Source organism: Emys orbicularis, chromosome 21 (assembly GCF_028017835.1).
Source record: "Emys orbicularis isolate rEmyOrb1 chromosome 21, rEmyOrb1.hap1, whole genome shotgun sequence".
Taxonomy (NCBI): Eukaryota; Metazoa; Chordata; order Testudines; family Emydidae; genus Emys; species Emys orbicularis.
Window position 1 is genome coordinate 2394057 of NC_088703.1, and position 17732 is coordinate 2411788.

General features: G+C 65.5%; 1 protein-coding gene across 2 annotated transcripts in view; it reads left to right on the forward strand.

The window, feature by feature from the left end:
* Positions 1-17732, forward strand: part of RYR1 (ryanodine receptor 1) — a 108982-nt gene that overhangs the window by 57755 nt on the left and 33495 nt on the right. The window contains exons 47-70 of one of the 2 annotated variants that reach the window (XM_065420771.1): positions 355-524; positions 1522-1742; positions 2326-2416; positions 3029-3169; positions 3422-3585; positions 3904-3982; positions 4438-4527; positions 4808-4948; positions 5781-5858; positions 6069-6144; positions 6245-6368; positions 6682-6797; positions 7184-7251; positions 10455-10576; positions 11045-11094; positions 11462-11522; positions 12082-12320; positions 12689-12770; positions 13116-13246; positions 13638-13952; positions 14428-14668; positions 15011-15098; positions 16123-16215; positions 16885-16899. In XM_065420771.1, the coding sequence (XP_065276843.1) occupies positions 355-524; positions 1522-1742; positions 2326-2416; positions 3029-3169; positions 3422-3585; positions 3904-3982; positions 4438-4527; positions 4808-4948; positions 5781-5858; positions 6069-6144; positions 6245-6368; positions 6682-6797; positions 7184-7251; positions 10455-10576; positions 11045-11094; positions 11462-11522; positions 12082-12320; positions 12689-12770; positions 13116-13246; positions 13638-13952; positions 14428-14668; positions 15011-15098; positions 16123-16215; positions 16885-16899 (2996 nt within the window). The remainder of the gene's footprint in view (positions 1-354; positions 525-1521; positions 1743-2325; positions 2417-3028; positions 3170-3421; positions 3586-3903; positions 3983-4437; positions 4528-4807; positions 4949-5780; positions 5859-6068; positions 6145-6244; positions 6369-6681; positions 6798-7183; positions 7252-10454; positions 10577-11044; positions 11095-11461; positions 11523-12081; positions 12321-12688; positions 12771-13115; positions 13247-13637; positions 13953-14427; positions 14669-15010; positions 15099-16122; positions 16216-16884; positions 16900-17732) is intronic. The other variant, XM_065420772.1, reaches the window with a different exon arrangement.

Genomic DNA, 17732 nt, shown 5'->3' on the forward strand with positions numbered 1-17732 from the left:
AGACCCGGGGTCTTTCCCCTCTGGGGGGCGGCTCCCATCGACCTGGGATGGGGGGCTGGCTGGTTTAGGGGGGTGGGGAATGGCCCTTGGGGGCTGGCTGTGGTCTGGCCCCGGGGCGAGGTTGGGACTGGTTGGCTCAGGGGGCGGGAATGGGGAACAGGGCACAGGGCAGGGAGGCCCAGGACCAGCTGGCTGGGGGTGAGGGGCTGATATTCGGGGTCTCCGCCGAGAGACCAAGGAGGCTGAGCCTCTTTCTTCCCAAGGGGGACCCTGGAGACTCCCATTTTTGGGGGGCCAGGAGGGGCAGGGCAGCGGGACTGAGCCGGTGCCCCCCCCCCATGTGTCTGCCCCCAGACGGGAACGTGGTGGAGCCCCGGATGTCGGCCAGCTTCGTGCCGGATCACAAGGCGCCCATGGTGCTGTTCCTGGACCGCGTCTACGGCATCGAGAGCCAGGACTTCCTGCTGCACGTGCTGGAGGTCGGCTTCCTGCCCGACATGCGGGCCGCCGCCTCGCTCGACACCGTGAGTGGGGCAGGGCCGTGGGGCAGCCAGCTGGGATCCCCCCACCACCACCTGGGGGCAGGGCCGTGGGGCAGCCGACCGGGATTCCCCTGTCACGGACTCACAGGTCGTGCCCACTCTTGGCCCCATGCGGTCCCTGGGGGGTGCCCCTTTCAGTGAGACAGCCCTTTTCCCAGGGATCCACTCTCTCGGGGGTTAAGCCCCTCCACTTGCTGGAGCCGCACCTCTCAGAGCCTTAGCACGTCTGTCTCTGCCGTGGGCCCCCTCACGGAGTCCACTTGCCCTGGACCCCCGGGGCCTCCACCCCTGAAGGGGACGATGCCCACTGATCTCTAGCCCGGAGCGACTCTCAGCCAGCGTAACACAGGAGGGTTTATTGAGCGTTGAACCCAGCAGAGGAAACTCTCAGGGCCTCAGGCCTGGCCTCCCTCAGCCCAGCACATCCCAGTCTCCCCTGCATCCAGGTGGTCTCTGCCTGCCCCCTCTCTCCAGCCCCGAGCCCCCCTGCTTCCCAGCTGGGCATCTGATACCCCCGGCCCCAAGCCCCGCTTCTGTCCATTGTCTTCTCTCCAGGTAAACAGAGTCACCTGGGCCTCCTCTCCCCTCTTCTGACCTCTGGCCCCCTCTGGCTGGAACCGGCTGGTCAGGTCACTGGGGTCCTCTCCCCGCAGCCCATTGTCCTCCCACTGGCCAGAACCGGCTGTGACTCCTGAGCTGGGCCTGCGGGTCCTCAGGTTACCAGTTGCTGGGGTATCCGTCCTCCAGGCCATCGGCTGGGGTCCCAAGTTCCCTCTCCGGTCCTCTGTAACCACGAACTCCCTCTCCCCTCCCTCGTTAAACCAGTAACGCCCAGGGAAACTGAGTCCCACCCCCTCTGCATGCAAACCCTAGGAAAAACAAGAAAATCCCCCATAGGAAACAAGGAAAAACAAGAAACTCCCCCACTTCGTCACATCCCCCCATGCCCCTCCTCTGCTGTAACCTGCCTCCCCCCCAGGCCGCCTTCAGCACGACGGAGATGGCGCTGGCCCTGAACCGGTACCTGTGCTGCGCCGTGCTGCCCCTCGTCACCAAGTGCGCGCCCCTCTTCGCGGGCACCGAGCACCGCGCCATCATGGTGGACTCCATGCTGCACACCATCTACCGTCTGTCCCGCGGGCGCTCCCTCACCAAGGCCCAGCGCGACGTCATCGAGGAGTGTCTCATGGCCCTGTGCCGGTATGGCCCGGCGAGCCCTGGGGCTGGGGCCTGGCCCCTCGGGCCCCCCTCGGGACATAGGGCCTGGCCGCTTGGACCTCTGGCCTGACCCCCTTGGGACACGGAGCCTGGCCCTCGGACCCCCATTGGGACACAGGGCCTGGCCCCTCGGACTCTCATCAGGGCATGAGACCTGGCCCCTCTAGGGTGCCCTGTCCTGATTTTGCTGGACCCAGCTGGGGCCGTGGGACACGAGGCCTTTCCTCGCTAGGGGCCACTGGCTGTGAGTGGAACCAGCTGGGTCTGTGGTCCTGCGGCCCCAGCTCCGACCGATGCCAGGTGTTGAGCCCCTCATCCACGGTGGAGGCTGTACCGGGCTGCCAGCCCTACTTGGGGCGTCCCCAGCTGTCCCGGTAGGGAGGGCCTTCCTGACCCCCAGCCGCTGGTCAGCTCCCGCCCTGAAGCCTGAGGACTGAGACGCGCCAAGCAGGCACTGCTATTTGCCTTGGGGATACCCTGCAGCGGGGGGTTCCGCAGGTTCATTCCCCCCCCCCCAGTGTCTCAGGCAGCCTGTCCCGCTGTGAGAGCAGCTCTCTCCCCCCAGGTACATCCGGCCCTCCATGCTACAGCACCTGCTGCGCCGGCTGGTCTTTGATGTGCCCATCCTCAACGAGTTTGCCAAGATGCCCCTGAAGGTGAGGGGCTGGGGCGGGGGGGACATGCGGGGTTGCTGAGCGGGCCGTGCGCCGGCTTGCTGCTCGGTGGTAGAGAACACCGGGCGGGGGGCACGGCCACAGCTAGGGGGGGTGGGACCGGGCACAGTGGAACAGCTGCTGTCTTGGGGGCAGGGCTGGGCTGTCCTGGCGCATGCCAGGCCGGAGGGGGCAGGGCTGAGATGCTGCCAGGAATGCAACGCAGGGGGGGCTGTGCTAGCGTGTGCCATGCAATGCTCTGGGTGGGGGCGGCTGGCTAGGCCACGGGGCCCTGGAACGCGTCTTTGTGGGGCCAGCCGGGCCGTGGGGCCCTGGAACGCGCCTTTGCGGGGCCGCGGGGCCCTGGAACGTGCCTTTGCGGGGCTGGCTGGGCCGTGGGGCCCTGGAACGCACCGGGGCGCGGCCGGTGAGCTCACAGTGCAGCAGAGAGCGGGGCACTACCCAGCGACGGCTGCTGTGGGGTCCCCCAGCTCGGGGGGCTGCCCCAGTGCCCAGCGTGCCATGGGAGGGCGGTGCCCATGGCCGTGATGCCCCGGGCTGTGTACGGTCTGCAACCCAGTGGGCGCCCCCAGGAACTGTATCCATCCCCCCCAGCTCCTGAACAACCACTACGAGCGGTGCTGGAAGTATTACTGCCTGCCCACCGGCTGGGCCAGCTACGGCGTGAGCTCCGAGGAGGAGCTGCACCTCACCCGCAAGCTCTTCTGGGGCATCTTCGACTCCCTGGCCCACAAGGTGCGGGGGGGGGCGGGGAAGTGGGGTACTATTGTGTGATTAGGGGAGACAGGGGCTGGGGACTGGGGGGGCAAGATGGGGGAGGGGTGATCGGGGAGGGGAGGGGGCTGGAAGGCAGAATGGGGGAGGGAAGGGGGGCTGGGAGGGAGGATGGGGGAGGAGAGGGAGGGAAGGGGGGCAGAACGGGGGAGGGAATGGGGGGGCTGGGGGCAGGGTGCCGGCTGGGCCCCCCTGACCCCGCCCCCCCTGCAGAAGTTCAAGGCGGAGCTGTACAAGCTGGCCATGCCCTGCCTGTGCGCCATCGCCGGCGCCCTGCCCCCCGACTACGTGGACGCCAGCTACTCCTCCAAGATGGAGAAGAAGGCCTCCGTGGACGCCGAGGGCAACTTCGACCCCAAGCCCGTCGAGACCCTCAAGTGAGGAGCTCCCAGACTGGGGTCACGGGGGGGCCCTGGGTGGCGTAGATCCTCCCGCCCCCTGGGAGTGCCCCTCACTCCCGACCCGCAGCCCCCTGCCCCCCCAGCTCTGCCGGTGCCCCTCACTCCCAACCCGCAGTCCCCTGCTGTTCCCGTCCCAGAGCTCTGTGGGGCAGGCACCCCCATTGGGAGTGCTGGGCTGTGGGGCAGCATTCCTTTGGGATGGAGTTTGCGCCCCCCCGACCCTGCCCCCCCAAAGCCACGTGTGCCCAGGCCCAGCTTGGAAGCTCCCCCTGAGCACTGCTTCCCCCCCCACAGCGTCATCATCCCCGAGAAGCTGGACACGTTTATCAACAAATACGCCGAGCACACGCACGAGAAGTGGGCCTTTGACAAGGTACAGGGCCCGCGGCCCACAATGCACTGCTTCCTCCACCGGCCTACAATGCACTGCTTTCCCCACCTACCCACAATGCACTGATTCCCCCTGCCAGCCCACAATGCACTGCTTCTCTGCCCCTGCCAACCCACAATGCACTGCTTCCCCACTCTGTTGGTCCAGAATACACTGCTTCTTTCCCGCCTGCCCACAATGCACTGCTTCTCCTGCCCCTGCTAGACCACAATGCACTGCTTCCCCTATGTGACCTCCCCATGACCCCCTGTGACTCTACCCTTGCTGTGAACCCTCAGGACCTCCTGACCTCCTCGTGACCTCAGTGTGACCTCCCTATGACCCCCAGGTCCACCCTGTGACCTCCGCCCTCTGTGTGACTTCCCTTGTTACCCCCCAATCCCACCCCCTCTGGGCATGACCCCTGGGGCCAACACCTGGGACCTTTCCTCCGGCAGATCCAGAACAACTGGACCTTCGGGGAGACGATCGATGAGGAGGCCAAGACCCACCCCATGCTGCGTCCCTACAAGACCTTCTCTGAAAAGGTACCCGCCCTTCCCCCTCCTGGCCCCAGCCCATTGGCCCCCCCACCTGCACCCCCCCACACACTCCAGCCGCCCCCCCGCCAGCCAGACTCCCACAATGCACCTGCCAGGCTGCACAGGTTGGGGACGGAGACCCTGGTTTCCCCCCCCATTCCCCTCCGTCTCCCCGGCGGTGCAGTTCTCAGCCCTCAGTCCAAGGGGGGTGTCCTCCCGTCCTGCTACCCGCCTCCCCCCCCGCCCCTGACCAAGCCTTGAGCCAGCACCCGGCTTGGCCCCGCAGGACAAGGAGATCTACCGCTGGCCCATCAAGGAGTCACTCAAAGCCATGATCGCCTGGGAGTGGACGGTGGAGAAGCCCCACGAGGGCGAGGAGGAGAAGACAGAGAAGAAGAAGACGCGGAAGATCTCGCAGTCAGCCCAGGTGAGGGCAGCGCAGCTCGTGGGGGGCTCAGGACTCCTGGGTTCTGTCCTGGCTCTAGGAGAGGAGTGGGGTCTAGTGGTTAGAGTGGGGGAAGGGGTTTTGGGGGATCTGGACTCCCCAGCTCTGGGAGGGGAGTTGGGTCCAGTGGTCAGAGCAGGGGGCTGAGAGCCAGGACTCCTGGGTTCTCTCCCCAGCTCTGGGAGGGGAGTGGGGTCCAGTGGTCAGAGCAGGGGGCTGAGAGCCAGGACTCCTGGGTTCTCTCCCCAGCTCTGGGAGGGGAGTGGGGTCCAGTGGTCAGAGCAGGGGGCTGAGAGCCAGGACTCCTGGGTTCTCTCCCCAGCTCTGGGAGGGGAGTTGGGTCCAGTGGTCAGAGCAGGGGGCTGAGAGCCAGGACTCCTGGGTTCTCTCCCCAGCTCTGCTGTTGGGAGCAGGCTCCGTGGGGGAGGGGTGCACTGAGCTGCCCATCCAGCGAAGCGAGCGGCACCTAGGGTGGATTTGTAGGGGGGCGGCTTGGCCTCTATGGCCAGCCTGACACTCTGAGGGCCACCCCCACCCCCTGGAATGAACCTGCAGCCCTCTAGCCCCTTGGGTGCCCGAAGGCCACACAGCGCGGGCATTTGGAGCTGGGTGGGCGAGAGCACCAGCCTGTGAACCACAGAGGATCCCCACCAGCCGGGAGCAGTAGAGGGCCCATGACACATAGAGGGAGAGGCTCCAGATCCAGCCAGCATGGAGGTGCGATTGGGGGAGGGGAAACGTGGGGCAGTGATGGTACGACCTGCGGGGGGGGGGAGGGATACAGCCCCTCTGAACTCTAATCCCTCCCCCACAGGCGACCTACGACCCCAGCCACGGCTACAACCCCCAGCCCATCGACCTGTTGGGGGTGACGCTCTCCCGGGAGCTGCAGGTGAGACACGTTCCCCCCCCCCCCCGATCTGGGCCCTTTACCCCCCGGGCCAGTGGAGGTCAGGTGGGGGAGGGGAGGGGTGGGCCGTGCTGGGATTGGTACATCTGGGTGTGCCCCATGGAGTGAAATAGGTCACACTCCCTGGCTGGGTGGGCCCCATAGTGCCCCATGAGGGGATGAATAGCTCACAACCCCCCTTCTCCCCCACAGGCCATGGCGGAGCAGCTGGCTGAGAACTATCACAACACCTGGGGGCGTAAGAAGAAGCAGGAGCTGGAGGCCAAAGGTGAGTGTCTCCGTCCGTCCGTCCGTCCCCCCCGGGGGGCGTCTCTGTCTGCGCCTTCCCCAGCCCAGAGTCTGCCCCCGGCTGACGTCTCTCTCCACAGGGGGCGGCTCCCACCCGCTGCTGGTGCCCTACGACACACTGACGGCCAAGGAGAAGGCCCGGGACCGCGAGAAGGCCCAAGAGCTGCTCAAATTCCTACAGATGAATGGCTACGCCGTGACCAGGTGGGGGCGGGGCCCCGCCATGGGGGGAGAACGACGACACCTCTCCATGGCTCACCGCGCTTCTGGAATCCCTGGGCCCCCTTCACCCCCCCATCCCATGGGCTGCACATCCGGCCTCATCCCCACTTTGTGGGGATCACCCCATCGAGTCCATTGCCCCTGAGGGGCCAGACTCTCCCCCTCACCTGTTCTCTCCCTAAGGGTGGGATTGTCCCCGCCAGTCTATTCCCTTCCCCAGGAGTGGGTCTGTCACTGTCTGTTCCCCCCGGGCTGTGGCTGGAGACGCCAGTGCCCTGACCCTGCTCTCCCACAGGGGGCTGAAGGACATGGAGCTCGACTCCTCTTCCATCGAGAAGCGATTTGCCTACGGCTTCCTGCAGCAGCTGCTCAAGTGGATGGACATCTCGCAAGAGTTCATCGCCCACCTGGGTAGGGCACACACACCCCACCATGCGCCCCTGGCTGCCCCCTCCCAGAACCATTGGGACCCACAGCGGCTCAGCCGCACCCTGTGTCTCTGGTGCGGGCAGTAAATCCGGGGATTGGAGGAGGGGCTGGGAGCCAGGACTCCGGGGTTCTGTGCCCAGCTCTGGGAGGGGAGTGGTGTCTAGGGGTTAGAGCAGGGGAATTGGGAGCCAGGACTCCTGGGTTCTCCTGGGTGCCAGCTGCTCCCCAGGGGCTTGGAGGCATCTGCAGAAATATTGAAAAGTTGCCTGAACGTATTAAAGCTTGAATCTACCCAGAGTCCCGGGGTCGGGAAGGAGGAAAAATCCCCACAGCCCCCCAGGTGCTCACAGCATCTTGTCTCCTTGCAGAGGCCGTGGTGAGCAGCGGGCGGGTGGAGAAATCGCCCCACGAGCAGGAGATCAAGTTCTTTGCCAAGGTAAGTTTGTCCAGACTGGTCCATCCCCCCTGCAGTCAAAGGGGGGCTCCTCTGGTGGGGATGGGGTGCCTGAGCCATGGGGGTGTGGAGGAGGGGTTTTGATCCTGGGGAAGGGGTATCTGAGCCGTGGGGGAGTATTAAGTGTTGGAGGCTGGGATATTGTTGCCTTTGTAACGCAGTTCAGGTGGCCTGATGCTTGTGTCCTTGGAGCTCCGGTGTTATCGGCACTGGCAGGTAGTGCAGGCTGTCCTCGGAGCTCCGGTGTTATCGGCACTGGCAGGTAGCGCAGGCTGCCCGGTGCGTCTGTCCTCGGAGCTCCGGTGTTATCGGCACTGGCAGGTAGCGCAGGCTGCCCGGTGCGTCTGTCCTCGGAGCTCCGGTGTTATAGTGCAGGCTGCCCGGTGGGTCTGTCCTCGGAGCTCCGGTGTTATCGGCACTGGCAGGTAGCGCAGGCTGCCCGGTGGGTCTGTCCTCGGAGCTCCGGTGTTATCGGCACTGGCAGGTAGCGCAGGCTGCCCGGTGGGTCTGTCCTCGGAGCTCGGGTGTTATCGGCACTGGCAGGTAGCGCAGGCTGCCCGGTGCGTCTGTCCTCGGAGCTCCGGTGTCATCGGCACTGGCAGGTAGCGCAGGCTGCCCGGTGGGTCTGTCCTCGGAGCTCCGGTGTTATCGGCACTGGCAGGTAGCGCAGGTTGCCCGGTGGGTCTGTCCTTAAATTGTTGAGCAAAAGTCAACATAGTTTCTGTAAAGGGAAATCATGTCTTACTAATCTATTAGAGTTCTTTGAAGGGGTCAACAAACACATGGACAAGGGGGATCCAGTGGACATAGTGTACTTGGATTTCAGATAGCCTTTGACAAGGTCCCTCACCAAAGGCTCTTACGTAAATTAAATTGTCATGGGATAAGAGGGAAGATCCTTTCATGGATTGAGAACTGGTTAAAAGACAGGGAACAAAGGGTAGGAATAAATGGTAAACTTTCAGGATGGAGAGAGGGGTAACTAGTGGTGTTCCCCAAGGGTCAGTCCTAGGACCAATCCTATTCAACTTATTCATAAATGATCTGGAGAAAGGGGTAAACAGTGAAAGTGGCAACGTTTGCAGACGATACTAAACTACTCAAGATAGTTAAGACCAAAGCTGACTGAAGAACTTCAAAAAGATCTCACAAAACTAAGTGATTGGGCAATAAAATGGCAAATGAAATTTAATGTGGATAAATGTAAAGTAATACACATTGGGAAAAATAACCCTAACTATACATACAATATGGTGGGGGCTAATTTAGCTACAACGAATCAGGAAAGAGATCTTGGAGTCATCATGGATAGTTCTCTAAAGACGTCCGTGCAGTGTACAGCGGCAGTCAAAAAAGCAAACAGGATATTAGGAATCATTAAAAAAGGGATAGAGAATAAGACAGAGAATATCTTATTACCCTTATATAAATCAATGGTACGCCCACATCCCGAATACTGTGTACAGATGTGGTCTCCTCATCTCAAAAAAGATATACTGGCATTTGAAAAGTTTCAGAGAAGGGCAACTAAAATGATTAGGGGTTTGGAACGGGTCCCGTATGAGGAGAGATTAAAGAGGCTAGGACTTTTCAGCTTGGAAAAGAGGAGACTAAGGGGGAATATGATAGAGGTATATAAAATCATGAGTGGTGTGGAGAAAGTGAATAAGGAAAAATTATTTACTTGTTCCCATAATATAAGAACTAGGGACCATCAAATGAAATTAATGGGCAGCAGGTTTAAATCAAATAAAAGAAAGTTCTGCTTCACACAGCGCACAGTCAACCTGTGGAACTCCTTGCCTGAGGAGGTTGTGAAGGCTAGGACTATAACAGCGTTTAAAAGAGAACTAGATAAATTCATGGCGGTTAAGTCCATTAATGGCTATTAGCCAGGATGGGTAAGGAATGGTGTCCCTAGCCTCTGTTTGTCAGAGGGTGGAGATGGATGGCAGGAGAGAGATCACGTGATCATTACCTGTTAGGTTCACTCCCTCTGGGGCACCTGGCATTGGCCACTGTCGGCAGACAGGATACTGGGCTAGATGGACCTTTGGTCTGACCCAATGCAGCTGTTCTTACATTCTTATGTCCTCGGAGCTCCGGTATTATCAGCACTAGCAGGTAGCGCAGGCTGCCCGGTGGGCCTGTCCTCGGAGCTCCGGTGTTATCAACACTGGTAGGTAGCGCAGGCTGTCCGGTGCGTCTGTCCTTGGAGCTCCGATGTTATCGGCACTGGCAGGCAGTGCAGGCTGCCCGGTGTGTCTGTCCTTGGAGCTCCGGTGTTATCGGCACTGGCAGGTAGCGCAGGCTGCCCGGTGGGTCTGTCCTTGGAGCTCCGGTGTTATCAGCACTGGCAGGTAGCGCAGGCTGCCCGGTGGGTCTTGTCCTCGGAGCTCCGGTGTTATCGGCACTGGCAGGCAGTGCAGGCTGCCCGGTGGGTCTTGTCCTCGGAGCTCCGGTGTTATCGGCACTGGCAGGTAGCGCAGGCTGCCCGGTGGGTCTGTCCTTGGAGCTCCGGTGTTATCGGCACTGGCAGGTAGCGCAGGCTGCCCGGTGCGTCTGTCCTCGGAGCTCCGCTGTTATCGCACTAGCAGATAGCACAGACTGCCCCGTGTGTCTGTCCTCGGAGCTCCGGTGTTATCAGCACTAGCAGGTAGTGCAGGCTGCCCGGTGGGTCTGTCCTCGGAGCTCCGGTGTTATCAGCACTAGCAGGTAGCGCAGGCTGCCCGGTGGTCTGTCCTTGGAGGGCCGGTGTTATCGGCACTGGCAGGTAGCGCAGGCTGCCCGGTGGGTCTGTCCTTGGAGCTCCGGTGTTATCAGCACTGGCAGGCAGTGCAGGCTGCCCGGTGGGGTCTGTCCTTGGAGCTCCGGTGTCATCAGCACTAGCAGGTAGCGGGGGAAAGGGAGCGAAGTCAGGCTGAGCTAACACCACTGTTACTCTGACTCCCCATCGTCCCCACTCACCCTCCATCTCCTGGGTGTGGTGCCCGGCTCGGGGTGTGTGTGGGGTGTCTCTTTGTCCCAGGTCACTGTCTGTGCCATGTGTGGGGGGAGGTCACATTTTCTCCCTGTGGGGGCCCTGACATTCACCCCCAGCCCATGAGGGGGGTGGGCAGCGGTTAAGGGGTGCTGCCAGCCATGGTGATGTCTCCCCCCTCCACTGAACCACCTCCCCCCCCCAGATCCTGCTGCCTCTCATCAACCAGTACTTCCACAACCACTGCCTCTACTTCCTGTCCACACCCGCCAAGGTGCTGGGCAGTGGGGGCCATGCCTCCAACAAGGAGAAGGAGATGATCACCAGGTGAGTGGGGAGTGAAGTGGGGGGGGGGCCTGGGCAGGGGAGGGGGGCCATACCCGGGTGTCACTCTCAGTGCTGCCTGGTCCCCGGTGTGCATTGGACCAGATGCCCCCATCCAGCCACGTGGCAGCCAGAGGCTTAACCCCCACCCCACCGCTCTGCCCCGCATGGTGACTCAGAGCTCCAGGTGTGGGGCTCTGCTGGTGCCCCTCACTCCTGACCTGCAGCCCCTGCTATCCCAGCCCTGGGCTCCCCCCACCCCAGCTCTGCCAGTGCCCCTCACTCCCAACCTGCAGCCCCTGCCATCCCACCCTGGGCTCCCTACCCCCAAGTGCTGTTAATGAGGGAGTGATGAGAGCCCCATTGACCCTCCACCCTTCTCTGCCTCTTATCTCTGCCCCGTGTGCACTCGTCCTCTGCAGTGTCTCTCTCTTTCACTCTCTCTTTTCCTCTCTCCCACTCTCCCTTCAGCCTTTTCTGCAAGCTTGCAGCCCTGGTCAGGCACCGGGTCTCTCTGTTCGGTAAGCGCCCCTTGCCGTGGGGCTGGGCTCTCTGGGGGAGGAGGGGGGGCACCTGGCCTTCCCATCGCCCAGCCTGAGGGACAGGGGCTGGCCTGGGCTGAGCCAAACCCCAGAGGGAGCAGTTGTGACCCATCCCAGATTGCCCTGGGCTCGTCGGGGGCTGTCCTGCCCCCCAGTCCCAACCCCTTTCTCCTCCCCCTTGTATCCCTGCCCCCCACGCTGTGGCCCTTCTTTTCTCCCAGTCTGTGCAGGGCCCAGGCTTGTAGCTAAACAGGTGTCTCTTGGCCCCTCTGCCTGGATCCCCCTGCCCCAGAGGCCTGGATCCCCCCTGCCCCAGTGAGTGCCTGAGCAGGGTCTCTCCCCCCAGGCACGGACGCTACCGCCGTGGTGAATTGCCTGCACATCCTGGCTCGCTCCTTGGATGCCAGGTGAGCCCCTCGGGCTGGGTCCCCTCCCCGGAGCGTCTGGTTGGGGCAGGATTGGGGCCAGCCAGAGCCATGGGGGGGGGGAACTGAGACCGAGAGGGGGGAGCTAAAGAAATAGGAGAGATTTCACTACCCAGAGACAGTGCTCAGAACTAGGGACCCCTCGCCTGGCATAGAGATGCGTCCCCTTTGGGGTGGGGTGCGGGGCTGGTTGCACAGGGACCCCTCGCCAACGTGGAGATGCGTCCCCTCTGGGGTGGGGCGCGGGGCAGGTTACACAGAGACCCCTCGCCAGCATGGAGATGCCTCCCCTCTGGGGTGGGGCGCGGGGCTTGTTATACTGGGACCCCTCGCCAACATGGAGATGCGTCCCCTCTGGAGTGGGGCGCGGGGCAGGTTACACAGGGACCCCTCGCCTGGTGCGGAGATGTGTCCCCTCTGGGGTGGGGCGCAGGGCAGGTTACACAGGGACCCCTCGCCTGGTGCGGAGATGCGTCCCCTCTGGGGTGGGGCGCAGGGCAGGTTACACAGGGACCCCGCGGTTGAGCCACTCTTGCGGCAGGACGGTGATGAAGTCAGGGCCAGAGATCGTCAAGGCCGGGCTGCGCTCGTTCTTCGAGAGCGCCTCGGAGGACATCGAGAAGATGGTGGAGAACCTCAAGCTGGGCAAGGTGTCGCAGTCCCGCACCCAGGTGAAGGGGGTGGCGCAGAACATCAACTACACCACGGTGGTGCTGCTGCCCGTGCTCACCTCCCTCTTCGAACACATCGCCCAGCACCAGTTCGGGGACGACGTCATCCGTAAGGGGGAGCTGGGGCCTCAGGGAGGGGGGAGCCATAGGGGCGGGGGGGTGGGAGCACCAGGGAATGGGGGGTGCTAGTGGGCACCAGGGGCAGAGGGAGGGACTAGGGATTGGGGACGGGGGGTGCCAGGGAGGGGGGCAGGGAATTTGGAGGGGTGCCAGGGATGGGGCCGGACCCCCATGGCCCAGCAGGAGCTGGCAGCCCAGGCCCAATACAGTCCGCGTAACCGGCACCAAGTGGCAGCGCTAGGCGCCTCTCCATCCCACATGGGGGCCACCCCAGCCGCAGGGCCGCCGTTTCCATGGTGAATCACCGCCAAGAGCCAGGCAATGCCCCCACCTGATCTGCCCCTTCCCCCCCCCCAGTGGACGACGTCCAAGTCTCCTGCTACCGGACCCTGTGTAGCATCTACTCCCTGGGCACCACCAGGAACCCCTACGTGGAGCGGTGAGTTGGGGGGCTGGGGCGTGGGGGATCGGAGGGGAGGGCGCAGGGGCGGTGGAGCCGGGGGCGGGTCGGAGGGGAGGGCTCAGGGGCGATGGGGCCGGGGTCAGAGGGGAGGGTGCAGGGGCGATGGAGCCGGGGAGAGTCAGAGGGGAGGGCGCTGGGGCCGTGGAGCTGGGGGTGGGGTCGGAGGGGAGGGCGCCGGGGGGGGTCGGAGGGGAGGGCGCAGGTCCGATGGAGCTGGGGAGGGTCGGAGGGGAGCGCGCAGGGCCGATGCAGCCGGGGGGGGCGGAGCCAGGCCGGGGCTGAGTGTCCAGCTGAAGGGTCTCTGATCCCCCCCCCCCCCAGGCAGCGCCCCGCCCTGGGCGAGTGCCTGGCCCGGCTGGCAGCCGCGATGCCCGTGGCCTTCCTGGAGCCGCACCTGAACATGCACAACCCATGCTCCGTCTACACCACCAAGTCGCCACGGGAGCGCGCCAGTGAGTGCCCCCCCCGCCCCATCACCCCCCCCCGCCCCGTCGGCCCCCCATGCCTGTCAGCCCCCAACACCCCTGTGGGCTCCCCACACCCCGTCAGCTCCCACACACCCCATCGGCCCCCCATGCCCGTCGGCCCACCACAGACACAGGGGTGGCCCCCCCCGTGTCTGCGGTTTGGGGGTTCTCCTTGGGACGGGCCCCAGAGCCCAAAGGGTCCCGCGCTCTGTGGCTCCATCCCCCCTTGGGGATGTCACTGGGTCCCAGGAATTCCCAGGGGACCCCCCCCCCTAGGGTTTCCCCTGTAACTCCGCCCACCCCATGGGATCCCCTGGTAACGCTCCCTCCCCACGGGGCGTCCCTGGGGCTGCCCCCTTACGCCTGCCTCCCACAGTCCTGGGGCTGCCCAGCTGTGTGGAGGAGATGTGTCCTGACATCCCGGAGCTGGAGCGGCTCATGAAGGAGATCAGCGGGCTGGCAGAGTCGGGCGCCCGCTACACCGAGATGCCGCACGTCATCGAGGTCACGCTGCCCATGCTCTGCAACTACCTGCCCCGCTGGTGGGAGCGGGGCCCCGAGACCGTCCCCCAGGGGCCCTGGTGCACCCAGGTGACCTCCGAGCACCTCAACACCCTGCTGGGCAACATCCTCCGCATCATCGTCAACAACCTGGGCATTGACGAGGCCTCCTGGATGAAGAGGCTGGCAGGTACCGGGGGAGGGGCAGGGGCTGGAGGGGGGCACCAGATCAGACCCAGGGGACTGGCTGGCTCAAGGGGTTGAGGAATGGGCCATGGGGCCTTTCCCCTCTAGGGGCACCAGCCCTGACCCAGCCCCAGGGCAGGGACTGGCTGGATCAAGGGGGCGGGGAATGGGACACCGGGCCTTTCCCCTTGGGGGGGCGCCAGCTCTGATCCGGGGGAGGGGGGCTGGCTGGCTCAGGGGGGCAGGGAATGAGGTGCAAGGCCTTTCCCCTTCAGGGGGTGCTGGCTCCCATGTGGGGGGTTGACTGGCTCGGGGTGGGGGGCGGTGAATGGCACATGAGGCCTTTCTCCTCTAGGGGGCACCAGCTCCAATCCAGCCCCGCAGAGGGGCAGGGAATGGGGCGCAGGACCTTTCCCCTCTGATCCAGCCCCGGGGGGAAACCGGCTGACTGGCTCACCCCCGCCCCGCTTCCCACCCAGTCTTCGCCCAGCCCATCGTGAGCAAGGCGCGGCCCGAGCTGCTGCGCTCGCATTTCATCCCCACCATGGAGAAGCTGAAGAAGCGCTCGGGGAAGGTGGTGGCCGAGGAGGAGCAGCTGCGGCTGGAGGCCAAGACCGAGTCGGAGGACGCGGAGCTGCTGATCCGTGACGAGTTCTCGGTGCTCTGCCGGGACCTGTATGCCCTCTACCCGCTGCTCATCCGCTACGTGGACAACAACAGGTGGGCGGGGCCTGGCCTGGGAGAGCCACGGCAGGTGGCGGGGCCTGGCCTGGGAGAGCCACGGCAGGAGGTGGGGCCTGCTGTGTCTGCCACAGGAAGGGGTGGGGCCTGGCCGGGGCATGCCATGGAAGGGGGCGGGGCCTACTGCAGGTGCCATGTGAGGAGGCGGGGCCCAGCCTGGGGGAGCCACGCCCCCTCAGAACTCCAGCAGCTCCAGCCTTCGGTAGCAGGGTCCCTGGTTCAAATCCTGCCGGAGCTCGGAAAGCCCCCCCGGGCCCAGGGGGCCCTGTCAGTGCCAGGCGGAGGTCGGGCATCAGCTGATGGTGCCCTGTGTGTCCCCAGGGCCAAGTGGCTGATGGAGCCCAACTCGGACGCCGAGGAGCTGTTCCGCATGGTGGGCGAGGTGTTCATCTACTGGTCCAAGTCACATGTAAGTGGGGGCAGGTGGGAGGTGCCAGGAGCCAGCAGTAGGGACGGGCGGGAAAGTGCCGGGGGCGCCGAGCTGCGGGGAGTGGGGCAGAGCTCAGCAGGGGACGCTGGGCTGGGGGGAGCGGGGTGGGGGCTCGGGGAGGGCCACCAGGGAGTGGGGTGGAGGGCACCGGGTTGAGGGGAGTGGGGCGGGGGCTCGGCGGGGGGTGCCGGGGAGAGGTGTGGGAGCTCAGTGGGGGGCACCGGGCTGCCGGGAGCGGGGCGGGGGCTCGGCAGGGGACTCTGGGCTGGGGGGAGCGGGGCAGGGGCTCGGCGGGGGGCACTGTGCTGGGGGGAGCGGGGTGAGAGCTCGGTGGGGGGCGCCGGGCTACCGGGAGCGGGGTGGGGGCTCGGCAGGAGGCGCTGGGCTGCGGGGGGCGGGGCAGAGCTCAGCAGGGGACACTGGGCTGGGGGGAGTGGGGTGGGGGCTCGGCGGGGGGCGCCAGGCTGGGGGGAGCGGGGCGGGGGCTCGGCAGGGGGCGCCGGGCTGCGGGGGGTGGGGCAGGGGCTCGGCAGGGGGCGCCGGGCTGGGGAGAGCGGGGCGGGGGCTTGGCGGGGAGCGTCAGGCTGCGGGAAGCGGGGCGGGGGGCGCCGGGCTGTGGGGGGCGGGGCGGGGGCTCGGCGGGGGGCGCCGGGCTGTGGGGGGCGGGGGCTCGGCGGGGGGTGCCGGGCTGTGGGGAGCGGGGTGGGGGCTCGACGGGGGGCACTGGGCTGTGGGGAGCCGGGTGGGGGCATCGGGCTGTGGGGAGTGGGGCGGGGCGCTCGGCCGGGGGCACTGGGCTGCGGGGAGCAGGGCGGGGGCACTGGGCTGCGGGGAGCGCGGCAGGGGCTCGGCGGGGGGCACTGGGCTGCAGGGAGCGGGTTGGGGGGCTCGGCGGGGGGCGCTGGGCTGTGGGGAACAGGGCAGGGGCTCAGCAGGGGGCGCTGGGCTTCGGGAGGACAACTCTGTCCCCCTGTCCCCCTGTCCCCCTGTCCCCCTCCCCCAGAATTTCAAGCGGGAGGAGCAGAACTTCGTGGTGCAGAACGAAATTAACAACATGTCCTTCCTGACGGCCGACAGCAAAAGCAAAATGTCCAAGGTGAGGCCATGTGGGGCACAAGGGAGCCCTGCCCCACAGGCCTGTGGGGCAGGGCGATCACAGGGGATTCACGCTGGGAAGGCCACCTGGACGCTGCCCGACCTGGCTCCCCTGCAGCCGCTGCTCCAGACCTGCAAACGCTCGTGTGACTCCGGGCGCCGATGTTCGGTGGCAAATCTCGTCCCGAGGGCTCTCGGGTCCTCGGGTGGGCAGAGGGGGCGGCCCTGCTGTATGGTCATCTGCACGCTGGGCCCGGGGAGCCCAGAGCTCACGGCGCCGGCGGAGAAGGGGGCCGAGGGGCCCGGATTGATCGAGCCATAGTCCCCGTGTTTGGGGCTGGCGGGGGGCTTCCTGGTGACTCCGTGATCCACTCTGATTCGGGCTATGGGTGCCTGAGGGTGGTCCCATGAGCCCCCTGATCCAGTCTACAGGGTGCTGTCCTGCCACCCCCGATCTAACCACCAGGGGCGCCATTCTGCCATCCTCCCCCCGTGTAACCTCCAGGGCGCTGTCTTATGAGTCCCCCCCGGATCTGCGCTGGGGGCACCGTGCCCCGGGTGGCCCCGCTCTCATCCCGGGCGTGCGCTGCAGCCGCCGTGGGGGCTCGTGGCCCGTCTAACATGTCTCTTCTGTCTTGTCTCCCCTTCTCTCCCGCCCGGGTGCCTTTAGTCTGGAGAAGGCCAGGTAGCGTCTCACAGAGACCGCATGGCGCCTTGTGTCTGTGTCTGATCTGCCAGCCCCCCACCCCCCACACAGTGCTGGGGTCCTCCCCAGCCCGCTCCCCGTGTGCCCACGGTACCCCGCGTCGCACGGCCCAGGAGCCAGAGGCTGGGCGAGCGACGGTGCCCACTGCACCTGGCCCACGGGCTCTGTAGGCACCGGCCGGTCGGCTATCGGCTCACCCAGCCCTCCGGCCCCCGGTGTACTTGGCCCGCAGCTGTGCGGTAGGCCTGCTGGTGGGGCCCCTTCCCTCTGCCAGGGCTTTTCCCCGGCGACGTGGGGCCCAGCACGGGGGATCTCTGCCCCCCCCCGGCGTTTGCTCCTTGCCCCCAGCTGTCTCTCAGCCCCAAAGCCGCATGTGCCAGGCCAGCTCTCTCCGGCTCCTGATCCGAACTGGTTTGGTTCCTCTGGGCTCTCGCTGTGCAAAGCTGGGGAGTGGGGGGCGGGGAGGGTTCTGCCCCCCCCCCCAGATCACGGCGCTCATAATCATCCCTCGTGACATCCCAGCCGGAGTGGGGGGGGGAGGCGGTGCACAGGGATGTCGCAGGCAGATTATGCTGCCCTGCCTGCCTGCCAGATTGCGTGTGCCGTGGGGTGGGGTGCAGGGGAGCTGTCTGCGCTGGCCCCTCCCTGGTTTGTGCCCCCTCCAGGGGTCCCGCTCCCCCCTCTCTAAGCTTGGCAGGGGCCGCCCTGGGAAGAGCTGTGGTGTCCCTGGGGGGGTGTCTCCGCCCCCCGCCCAGGATACCCCCGAGCGGCCCGTGACACGCGGCGGGAGCTCCTTCCCCACCATCCTCCGC